General features: G+C 45.3%; 1 protein-coding gene across 7 annotated transcripts in view; it reads right to left on the bottom strand.

Annotated features, from left to right (window-relative positions):
- The window catches only part of KCNAB2 (potassium voltage-gated channel subfamily A regulatory beta subunit 2), a 109,425-nt gene that overhangs the window by 39,600 nt on the left and 51,284 nt on the right, over positions 1-18,541 (bottom strand). The window contains exon 1 of one of the 7 annotated variants that reach the window (XM_074934011.1): positions 13,671-13,928. The exons of the other annotated variants lie outside the window; for them this stretch is intronic. Within the exon in view, the coding sequence (XP_074790112.1) occupies positions 13,671-13,888 (218 nt within the window). The 5' untranslated portion in view covers positions 13,889-13,928. Of the gene's footprint in view, positions 1-13,670; positions 13,929-18,541 lie in introns of those variants that run through there. 7 annotated transcript variants of the gene reach the window in all.

The raw sequence follows: 18,541 nt of genomic DNA, 5'->3' as shown, positions 1-18,541 counted from the left end.
CCAGGGCTGGATTTCTGAAGCGAAGAGGGCAGCGTGACTATGCTGCCACGGATCCTGCTGGATTCCCAGGCTCGGCTAAGTCAATTAGGTAACCAGTGAGCTGAGCAGGAAACATTCAGCAATTCATTAACAACAAAAAGGGGGTTCGTTGCTGCGTCTCCCAGGGAAGAATAACTAGAGAGACAGCTGTGGGTGTTAGTGGACTTGCTGCTTGCAGCTGCTCTGTGGGTCACTAATGGTCTCTCAAGGGGGGGAGGGAGGGGTTTCCTTCCCCCTCAGTTTCTGCTCCCTCTCGTCTCTGTCCCTCCATCTCCAAATGTTGAGATGAACAGTGACAACAGCTAAATTTAGATAGTAAACTGGGTGAAGCAGAGACCTCCCTCCTGTATGTCTGTAAAGCAGCATTTAAACATTACTACTAGAGTGCAAGAATGGAGAGACCCAGCTTGTATTCGCGACATGTTTTATGAAAAAAACCAAATGTCCTATTCAGCTCTGAAGCGGAAACGTAACTGTTTCAAATACAAGAGTCAACAATGTCACAGACTGGAACCGACGCAGTTTGCAGTGTTTTCATAAGCATGTGCGGCGGCTGTTCTAAAACCTATTTTTATTCTTTGCCTTTAAATGGTCGTGGTGAATTTTACCACCAAAGAGAGGTACTGGTGGCTTTGCACCTACAGGCTAGTACAGAGGGGTTTGCTAATAAAATACACAAAGCCTCTCCCCCCAGAAGACAGGACATGAGAAAAGGGAGACCATTACAGGACAGGAGGCTGCACGGGATGTGCTGGGGGCTCCCAAATTCCAACAGCCACAACAAAGGTTTCAGGTCGGATTCCAAGGACTTCGGCCACGGAAACGGATCTCTTCTCCTCATGCTAATTCGAAGGGGGGAAAGACCATGGCAGTAGCAAGAGACGAATTAATCAGGCTTTGCCTTGCCAGGCCCGCTGCCATGCCTGGAGCAGATCCTGCTGCTCCCAGGTGAACACGTTAGGACCCATCTGATAGCCGAACAGGGCAGCAGGGCTGTGCAACGTAACAGTTCTGGGAATACTAAAGTAACAATTTAAACAAGGACTTTAGATTAGCCGGAGGGACAGAAATGACCTAGTATGGAGCTTGCTTTGACACAGAGCTCTTTATTTTACCCTGGCACCCCACTGTCCATCAGACACCCATGAAAGAGAGCTCCTCTCAGCAGCCCTTGCACTAAAAGGCTGCTGCTTCCAACCGTTCGGTTCCTGGACACACTGTGCCACGGAGACTTTGTCGTGATGATGCAACTCCCTGCTAAGCAGGGCTGGCGGGAGGAGGTTTTGTGGGACCAGGCTACTGGAATCCCGTCTCCCTGGTTTGCTTGGGCCACTTCGATTAACACCCATGGAATTAATCGCGTAATGAAATCGGGTAGTCCAGTTCAGCTCCAGATTAAAAACCCTTTTTCCTCTGAAGCCGGCAGGGTGCGGAATGCTGATCCACAGCCTCTTGCAGGGAGCCCTGGGGGATCTCCCCACCACAGGAGCGAGAACCGCCTCCCGGGCTCGCCCCTCCCTGGCGGAAAAAGGCCCTTTAGTTGGGCGGGAAGATGCTTTCTCCCTGCCGGGGTTCGGGGTGCTGCCTTCACAGCGCTCCCAAGCATCTGCCTGCAGAGCTCAGCTCCCGAACACCGACCCCTTGCACGGCGCTGTCAGAGCGCTGGGCTAGCGGCCTACGCACACTCAGATGTTGCGGTGTCTTCCTAGGGACCTTTTAACTCAATGAAAAATTCTCCCTCCCTTCCTCTCTCTCTCTCTCACACACACACAGTCTGTATGTCTCTATGATTTATCTTTAGAAACAGGCGAACATCTGCAAAACTAAGTATCTTTAGATTCTCAATCTAGAAAGGGTGCAGGGGCCAGATTTGGATACTGGCTCCACGGAGGCCCTAGCTATGACCGGAAATGGGGCTTATGTATTCTCTCTCTTTGACAGCTGTGGGGTAATTGCAAGATGGCTCTTATGGAATTTTCTTAAAATCGGATCAAGGTCAAAAATAAAATCTCCCAGCAAGAATGTTTCATCGCTCACCCTTTTAAAACATTTCTGTCGCCGGAGTAAAACCCTAGGGAAATGCTAAGAGCACTCCAGTGTGGGGAAATTTCTTTCCCTGTAATGTACTCTTGGTTTTTAATTTAATTCAACACACCACTCAGTGTTATTGCTTGTGTGACCCCTGCCTGAAGGCTCTCCAAACAGGGGGCAAATTGACCAATGGGAGGCAAAATTTTAACCATTCAGAGCTACACAATCTCATCTCATTTTTAAACTATTTTGTGATTTCAAACATAAAATATGAGCCCTCTATTAAACACTCTCACGTCTTCTGAATGCAATATTAGACCTTCCGATGCAGAACTTCTGCCTGCAGCAGCATCCCCTCTCCTGTGTTGTCCTTTTAACTGACATCTGTGGAAGCTTCTCTTTCAGTAGGAACAGGAGACTGCTTCCGTGATCAGGAAATAATTGTTTAAATCAGGCACATGGTCCAGAAAAATAACACTGAAGTAACAAACTGGATTATCAATATAATTATGTGAATTAATTTGTAAAGCACTTTTACACAACGAAAATTGTTTTGGTGTGTGGGTGTCTGATGGGAATAAAAAAATCACATAAATTTGAATTCAGATTACCCCCCCCCCCAACCTTGTAATCCAGTGATGTTTTCTTCTGCCTCAAAGATCCTTAATCCATACAGTTGAGCCAGTGTAATCCTACTTAGCTCTCTCCAGACCTTGATTGCAGTTTCCAATTCTATTGCAACCAGTTCAGAAATTCCCGATGACAAAGGGGGAATTCTTGCCCCTACTGAAGTTAATGATAGTTTTCCTATTGGCGTCACCAAAGTCTTCACAATACTGGAGGTCCCTCTAGTACGCAAAATTAAACAAACACAACCCCCCTGCGATGCAAACCCAACACCACACGCATTTACCAAAAAAATCCTCCTAAACAAAAACCAACCAACCAGCCCGCCCAGCAAACCAGCCAGGCCTCCCCCAGCCCTAACAAAAAACCAAAAACAACATTGTCCAAAACTCCTGGGAATCAGAACCTCTAGCAAAAAGCTCCCATTGAGATCAGCTCCTACTGGGACTCAATACTGGTGGTAAAGTTCCATTTGCATATTCAAAATTACTTACTTTAATTTTTGCTCAGGCTATTTTTAGCTCTGTACAGCCAGGTGCACACCAGGTACCACTTTAACAGCTGACCATTACAGTGACTGCACCCTGAATGGGACTGGCTTCTCACCAGCAGAAAGAGATTGTCTCACTCACCTTATCTCCCTAATATCCTGGGACCTACACGGCTACAGCAACACAGAGTGCATCTTGAATGGCAAGTCTCGCAGGCCATTCCAGACCTGCTAGCCAGCACAGAAGCTGTAAAAGGCTGGCGTAATCCTACAGGTTCTCATTGCAATAATCCCTTGCAGTGAGGTTCTTCCTAAGAGATAACTGATCTGGATGCACAGAGTCTGACACTGCATCACCCAGCTCCCTGTGCAATCACTTACACCAGTGCAAAGAGAGTATAAAACATGGCCATCCGGGTCTGGGAGCACTTTATACCCAACTTGCACTGGTGTGATGGCCGTACGAGGTGCACGGCGATGGAGAATCAGGCCCATTGCTTTTAGTGTGTGGTAGTTTAAATAGACTTGAGATCCAAAGCATTTACAAAAAAAATAATGCTAAAATTCCTGCCAAGATTGCTAGTTATTTTATTAATTAATACTTATATGATGGACCCATTAGACTAGGCCTTACACACACACAAGTAGACACGGAGCCTGTACCAAAGGGTTTGTAGCCTAAGATGATGAACAGCACAGAGGGACAGAAGAGGGAAATATCCAAATATAAACTTGTAGCGTACCCACTCTTCTCTTCTTTCCGGCCCCAGGCCCGCTAGCCCATATCATTTGTTGTAGGCATCATGGCAGAAAGCAGCCCTGAGGAGGGATGGGAAAAGAAGAGTGTCCTTGCAGATTACTTCTAACATCCTGGCAGGCTAGGTCACTGACACACGGGCACCTATCCGACAAGGAGCAGTTCCTGCACCCCAGACAGACACAGTGAATCAGAACTAATCTGCATGTGACCCTTTAGTGCCTCCAGAGGAGAAGCAGGAAAACCTCCCTGATCCCAGATTAAAAGTTCCTTGCAGGAGGCATAGGCCAAAGCCCCCGACTAAAACAAAAGCCAGCAAAATGCAGTTTCCCACCAATGGATTCAGTGGGTCACATTCTTTTCCGGGCTACAGCAGCGTAAATCCAGAGCAACACTGCTGAAGTCGGTGGAGTGACGCTGTCGTGAAGCCCCAGGAGCTCAGAGAAGAATCCAGCCCAGCGTGCGGGATTCACACAGAAGCTACGCATTCAGCTCTCAACCCTTCATCCACGTTGGTTATTAGAAAAATTCACTGTACTACAGCAGCAATTGCCAGAGGTCACTCCAGCCATCGCCCTGTGCCGGAGGCTCTTGGACCCTGGAATTTGAATGTCAGTTTATTGCTGATGCTGCCACTGCCCCCTACCCCCAATCTGGCATCTTTCAGAAATTGCTCCATTTCGTTAGGCCCTGGAACCCCAGCCCCACAGAAAGCACCGTGTGTCATGCACAACCATATCACAGCAACAGGTAAAATTACTACCCCTTGGCTGGGGCAGCAAACACGCTGTAGGTGTTAATAGCACATCCTCTAGATATTAACATGCCAAACCTAGAACTCCTCAGAATATTTATTGCATGCTAGGAAAAGGATAAGACAACTTAACCCAGAGTTTCCAACTGCAGATACAAGAATATAACAAACATTTATAGGGCGCCATGAGCGCACAAAACACTTTAAGAAACTTGGACTATGTCCGTGTCCCAAAGTTCAGTGGTTCTCAACCAGGGGTACACGCACCCCTGGGGATATACAGAGATCTTTCAGGGGGTACATCAACTCATCTAGATATTTGCTTAGTTTTACAACAGGCTATATAAAAAGCACTAGTGAAGTCAGTACAAACTAAAATTTCATACAGACAATGACTTGTTTATACTGCTCTATATACTACACAATGAAATATATGTACAATATTTATATTCCAATTGGTTTATTTTATAGTGACATGGTAAAATTGAAAACGTAAGCAACTTTTCAGTAATCGTGTGCGGTGACACTTTCGTATTCTTGTCTGATTTTGTAAGCAAGTAGTTTTTCAGTAAGGTGAAACCTGGGAGACGCAAGACAAATCAGACTCCTGAAAGGGGTGCAGTGGTCTGGAAAGGTTGAGAGCCACTGCACTAGGCCCTTGCATCTCTAATTTCTAGCAGTGACCTCCGTGTGACACTCTAAGTGTGTTTTTTGGTTCCCTAATTTTACTGGTTTATTTAAAATGAGTTTCAGGGTGATCATGAAAAATGATGTGCTGATTTGCTGTACAATCACTTAAAAGGTTTTTACTGGTCGACCTCCAGAATTATTTACTGTCATTAGAAATAAATCCTCTTAATTTATACAGCGATTTATTAGAGAAGGAAATAAAATTTCAGCTGGTGACTTTTTCAGTCAATAAATTATTACTCAGAGGAAATGCCCTGAAAACGGAACAATTTCTCTTTATGTAATTCTGATCCCCAGAACAACCCCTCCCCTAGAAAGGGTCTCTGCTTCTAAGCCAGAATGTTTAAACTCACCAATTGAAAAGCTACTGAAGTGGAGCGGCTTAGCCCTTGCTAGGATACATGCGATACATTTCCATTCTAAACTTCAAGGGAAATTGTTCAGAAGTAGGCTAAGCTATTGTAAAGCAACTTCCAGAGGCTTCTTCCTGCTAGCGTTAATCACACTCTTCATGGCAAAAAAGGCTCACACTTAAAGTATGTCACCATGGCCCCTCCACCTCCAAACCCCTGCAGCTTAACTTTAAATTGCTTTCCTGAACTAAATATTTTATCCTAAATAATTTCTTTGATACTGTATGTGCAAAGCTTCACTTCATCAATAAATAACGTCAATAAATGGGCTATTTTTTACTGTGCAAGTGTTAGCTCCCTCCATTCTTATAGAAGAAAATGCAAGGAAGCCCTGTCTGCAAAGCTTTTGATTCAATGACATGCCGTAATCCTGCAGGCAGCTCTTTGCAGGCGGAGCTCAAAGAAACAGAATTCATGTGGGCACAGGGTAGTCCTCATGGAGTAATTTGCTGTCTCAGGACGCAGGAGATGGACTAACTGCAGAAGGGATTTTTTTAAAAGCGTACAGTCTCTGTGCTTGTTTGTGGAGTGGGCTCTAATCCCTAAGAGAAAGAAAAGTGCAATATCTGGACAGATCGTGTGTTAACAAGCAGGTGAGCAGAACAGCAGGTGCCCCATCGCTGACCGGCTCACAGCTTGGCTTCGGATACGAAAATGCAGCCACGCAACTTTTCACCAGGGCTGCGTCAGCCATTCAGTTCACAGCTGATCGTGACCATCTGCTCCCCATTCCCTGCCTTTGATGTGAGAGTTTGACAGATGAGAAGGTTTACATTCTGTTCTCACTTTGGTCTTGTCTACACTGGGTTTTGGCCACTCCCGTAGCTGTGCCAGTGCAATCCCCTTGTATGGACATGATTTACACCAGTGCAGCATACCCTGAACCTGGAGTGAGCTGAGCTGGTGTAAGTCAATTCTACAGCAGGACTTTACACCAGTGGTTACAATCCCAGTGCAGTCAAGGTCTTATGCCATGTAAGTCAGAAGCTGGTGTAGTTACCAGCTAGAAACACCACAGATTCAGGTTAACAGGAATGGTGACGAAAACAGAGGAATAATAAAGATAACCTCCTTCCCAACCCACTTAAAATGAGTGTCTAAAGACTCTCCCCTTTCCAAGCTAGAGTTTGGCAGTAACTGTCCCACACTCTGGAGTGTCTAAAATGTCTCCTGTTTCTACTTTCAGTATCATGACGATTTCAGATACACCGAGTGAAATAATTGTTCCATCTCTGATCAGAGTGAGAACATTTCATAGCATCACTTCACACTAGCAGCTCACAACCCAAGCCTATTCTAAAACAGCTTTCAGTCAATCAAAAATATAATACAGTTGTTAAAAAAACAAAAATGCTTTGAAATATTTATGCTCTAACTACACCAGGTTCTGGAGGAACATGCAAAATTAATGGCGTGCCGGCTGCCTTTGTGCTTGGAGTTGGTTTTCCGGCTCCACATGATACTTTCTCCGTTTTATTTCTCTAACGTGGGCTGGTGTTTATTTTTCCAAGTTGACTGCAAAAAGGCAGAGACAAGTCAAGAAGCCGGAGTACCTAAAGCACAGGGCACTAAGCTCTCCGGGAACTCCCCTTGAGCTCCACATATGTGCGATGTCTGAGCTGAGCAGCAAGGACTGGAGTTTAGATCCCAGGGAGTGTGGGAGTTCTGTTGTCAGGTTGAAGGAAGAGAAGGAAAAGACACTTGGATGGGGGGCACTGAATGTCTGGAGGCCTGTAGTTCATGAAATAGGCTTTCTGAAGTGAGAGAAGGTCCAGCACCTAGGCTGTGGATACCCAGAAAGTCCCTTTCTGAATAGTTCTATATTTTAGCACCATGGTAGTGGCTGGGAGCGTCAGTTGTGGATCAAGACCCTATTGTGTTAGGTGCTATACAAACCCCTCTACTATCTTTAGTTCTCTCTTCTGATGGGTCCCATTAAGCCTTTTATAGGAGAGATTTTTTTTAAACCCACCACATTTCTTCAGTTGGTTTAAGCACAGACAGACAACAATCCTGCCTAGACCGGGGTACCAGGCATGGCCTATCGAAGGTGTGGAAAAGTACCCAGGTCAGAGCAGTGCAGCTCTCTTTAGGATGACTCATTCTCATTTATCTTTAAGGAGCGGGAATTGCCTCAGTCCCAAAACCTGGCTGAGATGCCACGTGTTTGGACAGTACCTGGCACATTAGGGACAGATCCTGAATCAGCCCTTTGGGAGTGAACGCAATGGAAATAGATAATCCTATCCCACTCAGGAACTGACTGATGCGGAGCCGGGACGTTGGACTGACAATCCCAATGGCAGGGGAAGGAATCACTCAAACACAGGCACCCTGGTTCTGGTTCAAACCCTATTAAATCAAAGGAAGAAGCCTTCCACTGACTCCACAAGGCTTTGGACAAGAGCCTAAAAAACTTCACAGACAACAAAGAAGTTCTGTTTCTAAAGCCCAAGCCCTAGGCTTCCAAAGGCTTTGCTTGTTCTCTAGGAAAGAGGGATTGTCTGCCTGCCGCCAGGCAGGACCCATGAATGATGTATCTCACCAGGGTATCAGATGGCTGTACCTAGGACTTACAGCCTAATTAATTCATATTCATGTCTTGCCCTAGTAAACACCATGTTGCAGCTCTCAAAGGGATTCCACTCCATCTATACAAAAATACCCCCCAAACCAAACTAAAACTCCAGACAAAACTAAACAAGTCATAATTACATTGGGATGGATGCAATCAGTCAAGAGAAATTGAGTTACATCAAATGAATGAGAAGAATAGAAACACTCCACCCACAATGCCCCCACCCCACCTCACAGAATAGGAACTTGTCTCCAGGTTCACCTGAATGCTTCCTTTCTGTCAGTAGGAAGGTCCACAGGCCCTTTCCAAAGGGGACTTGGCCTCACCAGCTGGCAGTGACAGGCCAGAGCTAGCCCTGGCAGTCAGCGGCAAAGTGCGAGTGACCAGTCCAGCAGCTTGAGCCCTTCCACAACCGCTGCTTGAGAACTAACCGTTTGCAGAGCGTATGCGTTCCTCCGCCAAGAGAGGGCCGATCACATCCCACATTGTGAGCACTGCAGCATGCCACCCCTTGCTTCTGACACCCCGACCATGGAAACTTGGCAAAAGGGTAAGGCTGCGTGGATGCCTTCCTTGTTGCTGCACACAGGGCATGCAATCTTCCCACCCAGGTTACGGCTGTGCCTCTGCGCCAAGGAGCCCCGCCCTCTGCAGTATGGGGTCAGACTCCTTGCTCTCTATGCTTCCCCAGTTTGCTCCAATGGTCTTATCTCAGTAGCTGAGCTTTGGAGGCTTTCCTGCCTTTGGCCGCTGGGCAACGTTGGACAGAGAGCATGTCAGATCTTCAGAAGGTTTCTGTCAGCTCCACGTGGATCTGGAGAGCCCTGTGCCGGTCCTAATGTGTGCCAGAGTGTTTCCGATGGGTGGGATGGCTTTGGACAGAATGCAGATAACGTGACCTGTGGGATGGCCTGAATGCTGCATTAGTCATGAGCATGATGCGTGCTTTGTAAAGGTGCAACACTATGGATCCATGGGCTGCACTCGACGCTCCAGCATCCCCCTGGCTGAGGCAGGGACAAAGAGGATAGCTACTTTGAGCGGCTGAGCAAGGTTCCACTGTACACCTCGGTCAAACAGTGCTTCGTGAGGGCGCCCCAGGCCATCGGAGGTCTCAGGGTTCTGCTCTGGGCACTCCAGGGAGAAGTGAGTAGTGACGCCACCTTGATGGATGGATGAAGCGAGATTTGTCTGTTACCAGTTGTTGCCGATACAATGGGCAGAGCTGCCACTTCTCCTTTTAGGGTCTGAGGTTTCATGACCGCAATCAGACTGGGTTGTAGGGATTCCTGGGTACATCGGGCCCTGGCTGGAGCAGGGATTACTGTGGTCCTAGCACCAGTACTCAAACCCTGTCCAGGGTCTGGATCAAGTGCTGTTGGCAGACTTCTCTCTAAAGGCCAGTCTGACGATGACTAGCTTGTCCCAATACATTGCCGTCTCCTTTAACACACGGGACAGCCAAGTGCAGCATTTCTGGGTCGTGGTGCAGGACTGGCCCCTCAGAGGGAGAAGGCAACTTGCCCAAAGGTCTCGATGCTCAGGTCAGAAACTAGCTTCCTCCCAGCTAGTGAAGGATCACTGCTGGGCCACTGGCCTCATTCATGCTGTGTGTCAAGTGATTGCCAGATATTGCTTTGCAAAATCTGGCTCTTCTCCAGTGGTTGCACACAGATACCCTTTCCTAGCGTTCAGTCCAACTGTTGTAGGGGTTTGGCCTGTTCTGACTGAGAGAACCATGCCTGCACAAGTCTGTAGAGTGGGCCTGGCCTGGGACTAGGCTGTGAACACCCCTGGACATTAGCAGCTGAGCACATTCCTCTACAGCCTCTCATATTCCTGGACAGGCATTGGAATCTAATAGGTTAAAATTCTATCTTTAATTTTCACCCAACGCCTGGAGTGATCTGGCACAGCTTTACAAAGCAGAGCGTTGCCAGCATCAGCTGGTATGTAGTTTAAACTCATTTGTTGGGAATATGTTACAAGGAAACATTTGCAGGAGCAGAGCTGGTGGGTACAAGGTGAGCTCTGGATCTCACAAGACTGAAGATTTTTTATGCAGTGACCTTTTTATTCACTGACATGGTGGTCTCATTTGCAAGAGGTCATACAACCCTGACACTGGCATCACTGTCTAGTTGTGAGGTCTGGGTTAAAACAAAGTTGCTGAAATCTGCTGTACACCATGCTGTTATTCCAACATGTTTATTGCTTAATTATTTCAAAGCAAATTGCTGTGGATTTATGATAAAGTACGTTCCAACCCAGAAAACTCCGTTGCCTGACAGAGTAGTCAGATAAAATGCCATTCCTTCTTGGAGAGCTGGCTTCTCTTTCCTCACCAGGCAGTGTTTGCCTTAAGAGAGAGGGACAAATTCATCCTGCATGTAAAGCTGGGATAACTCCCCTCGCTCCAACATGTTCTACACCAGATCTGAATTTTTCTTATTAATATTTAGGACCAAACTTAACATGAGCTCTAATCTTGATCCTGGGGAACAGTTTTGGTAAGGAGGAATTGTCTCTCTCTTGGATCTTTAGTAACTAAAGCAGTGTCATGACTTGTTTTCATTTCACGATTCTATTAAATAACCGGTGAGAAGCTAAATGAAATGTATTTGCTAAAAGCCAGTGTGGTAGATGTAAACCATTAATGTGTCTGATGCTGAGGCAGGGATCTTGATCTACGTTTCCTTTTCAAAAAGAAAATCTTGCTTAGCTCTCAAACCACAAAAATCAGACCGAGATGTTCAGTTTTATTGGCATTTCAGGCACACAAGAGAGCCTGGGCTATAAAACTGAAATATTTTACATGTGCACAACTGACTTATTCAGCAGTTTACGTTACACTCAACTGCTCTGACTTCCCTGGTTACTGGCGGGATAAAATATTTTTGTGGCTCTTAATTTTTGAGATTTTGTTCAATAATTCATTTGTCCTAAAAGAGGAAGTTAAGGTTCTAGGCTCTTTGCACTTAGAAGCATACTAATAATACTGTAGAAAAAAATAATCCTGAATGAGGAGGAGAGGTTATAGAAACGTTGGGGTTTTTTATTTACGGAGGGGAGGACGGAAGGATGTAAAGGCGCTAACCTTCTCTAGCCATTTAAACATGCACCGGACGAGACCTTCTCTCTAGGATGGCTTGAGAAGGGTTTCATCGTCATTTCCCCACTCACCTAGAGGAGAACAGATTCCTGGATACAGACACTTCAGATATACAGTATAGCCAAGTTATTTAAAAAGAAAACCAGCTTGACAGAAATATGATATGGTCTAGTGTCTAGAGCTGTCTCCGCTGCATTGCCCCTTTTGATGTTTATTGCATTCGGGCTTCAACTCCACAAAGCAAAAAACGTGGTCACCTGATGTTAAATGATGGCAGTAGCCTCTATAAAAGCGCTCCATCATGGCCAGCTAACAACATTTAGTTGCGTCCGTATCTTTCCCCTAGAATTCACACTGTGAATCCCTCTAAGATCACTGCACAGATCAGCAGTACACCTCCTTTATCAGGACTGCATGAAGGCGGCTCAAGAGGGAGCTCGGCCAGGGCGGGGAGTGAGCTGGGAGGGGAGTACACCACGATGTTGCCTGCTAGTAGAATAGTTCCAGTGGAATAGCTGAGCTGCGACGACGGGTTTGTCTACACAGAGCCCGAGTTCCAGCCCAACCTGCAACTTCAAGGCACTGTCTACACAGTTACATTTAGAGTGCTCGTGTGAGAACCACAACCCCGCTAGGGTGGCTGGGTACCCTAAGGTCCATGCACAGGACACTCTGAACTTAGTATCTGATCCATATCCCCTTCGATTAGCAATACCCCGCACACGCCCATTTCCAGGCCTCCCGTGGTGAACGTCTGCCATCTGCTGGAATCTCCAGAGAAATGATCTTATTTGTCAACTGTAGCGTGAGCACCACCACATGATAAAGTGAAGTAGGTCAAGTGAAACTACAGAGAGTGAACAGCAGGTAGATTCGTGGCATGGAAGGGCTGCAGAAAAGGAGAATCTCACTGTGGTTCTGAATACAAGGAATCAAAGGTTAAGGACATAACCTGCTCCACCTAAAAGGGGCACACTGCACATGGCCTAAACTGAAAGATGCAGTGGGAGAAAGTTTAGAGTGGCTATTAGGACAGGCTGCTCTCTCTTGGAGAGGTACCTGGGACAGTTTGCAATGTCATGGGAGACAGGAAGACCACTAACGGATTTACGATGGAGATAAATACTCTGACTCAGAATAGGGAGGTGGATGTGCTTGCTGAATACCAGCCTGCACTTGCCATGGCATGGGAAATGGATTAAGATGGAAATCTGTTTCTGTACATCCATGAATTCCACACTCCAAGTCTGGAAATCGACTAATCAGTTCTTCTCGCCTGATGAAGGCCTAGGTCTAATCCCAAAGGGCAGATACAGACCGTAATAGCGTATAAGAGTCTATCCCATTCCAAGAAAACAAACACACATCTTGGTCTCAAAAGGTGGCTTAAATTAAAGTTATACAATGTGGGCCAAATGCTCTGTTGGTACATGCGGTGCGTTTGGGTTCTCATCTGGGTATAAACACCAGACACACAAATTCATTAGAGACTAACAAATTTATTTGAGCATAAGCTTTCGTGAGCTACAGCTCACTTCATCCAATGAAGTGAGCTGTAGCTCACGAAAGCTTATGCTCAAATAAATTTGTTAGCCTCTAAGGTGCCACAAGTCCTCCTTTTCTTTTTCCGAATACAGACTAACACGGCTGCTACTCTGAAACAAATTCATTAGCTGTCCCAGCCTGCACGATTGCTATTTTGGACAGACTTGTGAACAGAGTTTTCATGTATCAAGCTTAAAAATTTAAAAGATTTTCTACCGCCAGTGAAGTACACATACGGACACACACACACACACACACACACACTCTTACTTTAACAGCTTATTTGCACCCCTGGCTTTGCCAGTCTCTGCTTTATCCAAACAAAGATTTCCCAAAACATGTCATAACAAGGCTCTGACGCTTATTTAGGTTTAGTTAAAACAACAGCAGCTGCTTCAGCTAACTCCTCATTGGAATTTCTTTGCCACAGGGGGTTAAAGAAAACATTAGTTTTATCTACGGTACGCGATATCCTAGAAACTACTTTCATAGCCTGTGTGCAGATTTGACATGCTGCTGTATGGACTCGTTTACATCTCAACTGAAGTGAAATACGCACGAACTGTAGCTTTTCCCAGATTTTCCATGTCCGTTAAAACCCACGTAGAAGATAGGAAGGAAGTTCATTTCTTACCTATATCTCATGCCCGTCTTGTGAGCTGTGCAATCTTCCAGCGACAGCCCGTGCATTTTGAGAAACTCTTCCATGGTTTTGGCTTGTGCTGCCACTCGGACATCTCGCAGTCGCTGCAGCTCCACCACATCCGTATGGCGAACCTGGTGGAGACCCCAGTCCGAGTGGTACCGGCTGGCTACGCTTCTCAGGCTTTCGCTGTATGTCATGGACAGCATTCTGCTGCCGGATTTGGAAATCTGCAATTTTTTCCAGATATTAAATGCTTAACTGAATCTACACACAAGATCTGTGTCCTTCTGGAGGCAGGTGTCTAATATTCCCTCTCGATCAGGTAGTAGTGACCTTGTAGGGCACAAACTCACAAAACCAAAACTCCTCCTCTCCAGCTCAGCCAGACAACAAGTAAAACACGTCAGCACCTCTAGTAAACGCTCCTGCGCTCACACAGCAAACAGACAGACACTACACTTGCACATGTCCACAGAAGTCACGTTCTGCTTGCTGGAAGGAAGATCGTCCCTAGAGCTCATCCACATACCTGAGAAACTGAAGTCACGAGCAAGTCAAGAAGAACCCTGAGCTACTTTTAAACTGCAAAATAATTTAATTAATCAAAACAAAAGGTTTCCACACAAAAACCAAGCCTCACAGAGAACGCAGCATGAAATAAAGCAGAGCTAGGTGGAATGCTCAGTTGCAAGGCTTGAAGCTGCTTTTCGTCATACAGTGACAAACTGCTGAATGCATATTGAGCATTAATACTAGACATGCGTTCATGCCAGCATGCACTGAAGCTGCGCCTCTTTAGGCAACCCTCACTGTGACGGATTCTGAAGGATTACAAGGGCAGCATTTAGAAATGTTTGGGGTTTTAACTATGCAACAACTGGGATTTTTTTTAAAACAACAGAATGAATTGCTCTTCTGGGGCGTGATCAGCCCCCACTGAACTCAGTGAGAGTCTTTCCTTTGACCACAACAGAAGCTGGATCGGGTGCTGAATCCTTTAGGCTTGGGGACTAAGAGACCTTCGCTCTGTGATGAGTTAGGAAGAGTTATGTCAATTCCTTAACTCAGTACTGTACATGAGACAGATATTCTGTGTGAACACAATGAAGATCAAACCGACACCCTTCACTTGGAGACAAAAAAGGCCTGCAATTTTGTAATCTAGGCATCTCAGCTTTATTTGCATTAGGCACTTCCTCATGTATTGAAATCACCTAAACCGTCTCCTGGTTAAGAATGAAGATTTAGGATTTCCACTGTCAGAGGCTACAGAAAACCCGCAGGGCATTATTTGCAAAATGTTTCAGAAGAAAAGCCACACCAACACCACTTTGTGATTCAGTGGTGCTGCTAAAAACTTTCCCTTAGAGCAGTTACTTTGAAAACTTAATTAGAATGAAAGATGTCATGACGGCTGTGGCAGAGAGTAAAAAACTGCACTCGTTTGCACGCTGTCCAGTGCCTGCACATACGCTGTAGAAGGTGTAATTAGTAAATGTCTAGGTATAGTCTTTGGAAAAATCCCTATATGAATGTAACCATCCTGGAAAGCTCAGAGATCTAAGAAGTCTTTAGCAAGAACATTTTTAGCTTTGCTGGATGATTCACCATTACCTGATTTGTCTTAAAGCTTTTGCAAACAAGTTGCAGATCATCACATTTATTTCTCTCAGCAGAAAAAAAATGATTTCTTCAGCTGCTTAAACTTCAGCGTATGTTAGAAGTTGGTACTGTGTCACTGTCACAAAAACCTTGTAGCATGGACTTGTCAGATTGATGTTACAGATGTTTTCATACTGAATGCCTCTTTTCTGGTTGCAGAACAATTACATGGATATTATAGATAGTTATTCCAATGTATTCTGGCAGGGAAACTAGAAATGTATCAAACAGCGAAGTGCTCTCTGCATCAAGAGTTTGTGCCAGTTTGTAGATCAAAATCTGGCAGTTTCTGGTTCTTCAGATTTCTAATGGCTCCTCTGATTAGATCACTGATCCTGGGTTTTTTAGCTGGTTGCTGGTTTGTGAGCGCTTGCCCACATATGGTTTGCCCCTCGGTATCTGGTTAAATACATGCTCCACAGAAAATGCCACAAAAGAATTTTTGGGGGGCATTGCATGGATTTGAGCGAACAACACAAAAGCAGAAGTTTAATCTGGTGTCAATCGGCATAACTCCACGAGTGGAGTACACTGATTGACACCGGACAAGGATCTGGCTGTCACAGTCAGGCCAAAATGCATGTCTGCACCGTCTGGAAAGCAGGAAAAGTTAGCAATCTTATTCGTGCATAGAAGTTCCACCTCAAAGTGGACGCAGCACCCTCTCTCAGCTAGACCCCCGCCCCAAGAGGGGAACACAGTGACAATGGCTTGCAGCAGCTAACTCTTCCGGGACTCTTGGCTGGCTGCACTCTTCAGAGGAAAATGCAATGTCTATGCAGCGGACTGCTGCAATCCGTGCATCAAGCCAATATTTTTATCTGCAGCAGCATGCACGGCACAAGACCACGTCATCGAATTTCCATTCATTGCAGGCTGCTGAAAATAACCTGCTGACTGTGCACCAGAGCTGGTCTCTCTGAGTGACAGCACACAAACCCCTCCACCACACCAGGGTGCTTTTCGGCAGCGTGAGGATGGGAAGAGAGCTTATGATGTTTCCCCATGGCTTTTTGAAACACCCAAAGTATTCGATGTTTCAGGTGCCTGAAGTTAAGCTCTATGGCCATAAGCAGGCACATAAATAAGTGCCCTGATTTTCAGAGAAGCTGGGGTCCTACAGCCCCCGTTGAAGTCAATGCTCAGGGCCACTGGAAATCAGGCCATGTGTTTAGATACTAAGTAGGCTCCCCCTGTGGAAATGCTGGCCCTAGTATTTTATCAGTGCCTGCGGGTCACAGTTAGTGCGCTGGACAAGATGGTGCCATTCGTACCTGACCAAAGGAAGCCGACAGCGGCGTGGATAAGTTTGGAAGCACATACCAGTTAACCACAACTGCACACAGACGCTGATGCAATCTGCTTTTAGGGCCCTTCCAGTTTTCATCCTGGCAGGATGAATTCCAGTTTCTCATTGTTTTTAAAGAATGAGAACTGAGGTGATCTGGACCCAGATCAAGTTTTTATGTTGGGGCCAGAGGTCCCAATCAAGAGCTCCAGAATTTTGCACTGAAGGTACTGGGGAAAACTCTGAGTCTCTGTTTCAGGGGTCAGGGCTGCTCTCACCTCTGAATCTAGTGCAAACCTGGAGTCTGTGGGTTGAACCAGAAAATGCAAAGTTAGGACATGTCCAGAAATCTAGCTGTAGTCTCCAAAGAGGTGTTAGATGGGTAGCACGGACAGCGGTAGAAGCATCAACAATTCTTCCAGCAAACAAACAACCAGCACTTGCTCTTCCCTATGCGACACCAGCACGTTGACACCACAGTTGTACATTAGATGCAGTGATATAGCTTAGTTCTCAGTTTCTCAGCAAAACACAAGGCATAAGAATAACGACTATATAATTGCTTTTCCTGAGACAAACTCATAAGCGTCAGATGCAAGCTAAATTTTGCGGTATTTTCTCTCAAAGAGCACAGAAGATGCATCACTTTTCCAACCAACTGTAACCTCAAAAGAATCAATAACCATTAGTGTGCAAGAAATTAATGTGAAAAACCCCAAGAATTCCTGTAACAAACATTATTTCAAGAAATCTTTAAAAAAATCCTCAGATTTAGTAAATAATGTAGTGATCAAAATCCACACTTTCACACAGTGACCTGGGGAGTTAAATAGCTGGGCACGCTTTTTAGAAAGAGCTTCATAAAATCACTGAAGTTAGAAATGGAAAAAAGTACTCCATCCTCTTGCCAATACAGGGTCACTTATTCGGACTATGTTTTGCAGTGCTTTGGACATTTGCAACACATGTCTTCCAGTGAAACTACTGGTCAGGATCTTCTGCATTTGATAGACACATTTTCCACTCTTCTTTCACATCAAATATGAGGATTTTCCTATTTCCTGCTTCACTGCAGCACCCAAGGAGTTCTACCAAACTTAGTGTCTAAGGGTCTGATGCAAGCAATGAGAATTTCACCTGAGTAAGGAGGGAAGGGCTGGACTATATGAAAAATGAAGGACTGTATTTAAAGAGTAAAAGCAGAAATTAGTAAGCCTGCTAGCATATATACCTGTGTACCTAGCGTCACAAGAATTCTCTGGATGGATGCAGGCAGCTCTCCCGGTTCCATTTCTTGTACTATTTGCTGATTGAGGACTTAATACAAATTAGAGGCAAACCTACAATCCTGCACAGTAGTTTTTTAGGGTCCTGTCCAGTTGCAATTAAAGTCATTGGACAGACAGATCAGTGGGAGCTGGACCTGACCTGGCTTGAGGAGCGCAGGGCTGGCTGAACAGAGGCACAGCTTGAACATGGCATCTCAACCTCTATGTAGTTACGCTTTTGGTTAGCATTACTTAGCCGCAAGTGTCGACAGCAGGGTAAAGCCATTTTAATCACCAATACATAGTCACAGTCGTTTATAAAAAAATAATTTAACATAACATGGACATGAACAAAATCGCAGTTTGGGATTATAAAACCTGCAAAAGTCTAAACAAAAAATATAAAAATGCACCAGTGACTGTTCAATTATCTCAGATTTTTTATGCATCACAAAAAACAAAAGAAATGACAAGAATTTCAGCAAACAAAAAATAATTGTATTTTCTAGAACATGTACAGCAATTAAAAACATAAAAAGTTCCAACATGCATCACACATTTGAAAGGCGGAATGAGCGGAGGCTATATTGAGAAAGCAGTGGTCTAAAGTAAGCAAATTAGCAGCTGGTTTCTATTAATAA

Source organism: Natator depressus, chromosome 18 (assembly GCF_965152275.1).
Source record: "Natator depressus isolate rNatDep1 chromosome 18, rNatDep2.hap1, whole genome shotgun sequence".
In the NCBI taxonomy this organism is placed as follows: Eukaryota; Metazoa; Chordata; order Testudines; family Cheloniidae; genus Natator; species Natator depressus.
This window is presented reverse-complemented; position numbering and strand designations above follow the sequence as displayed.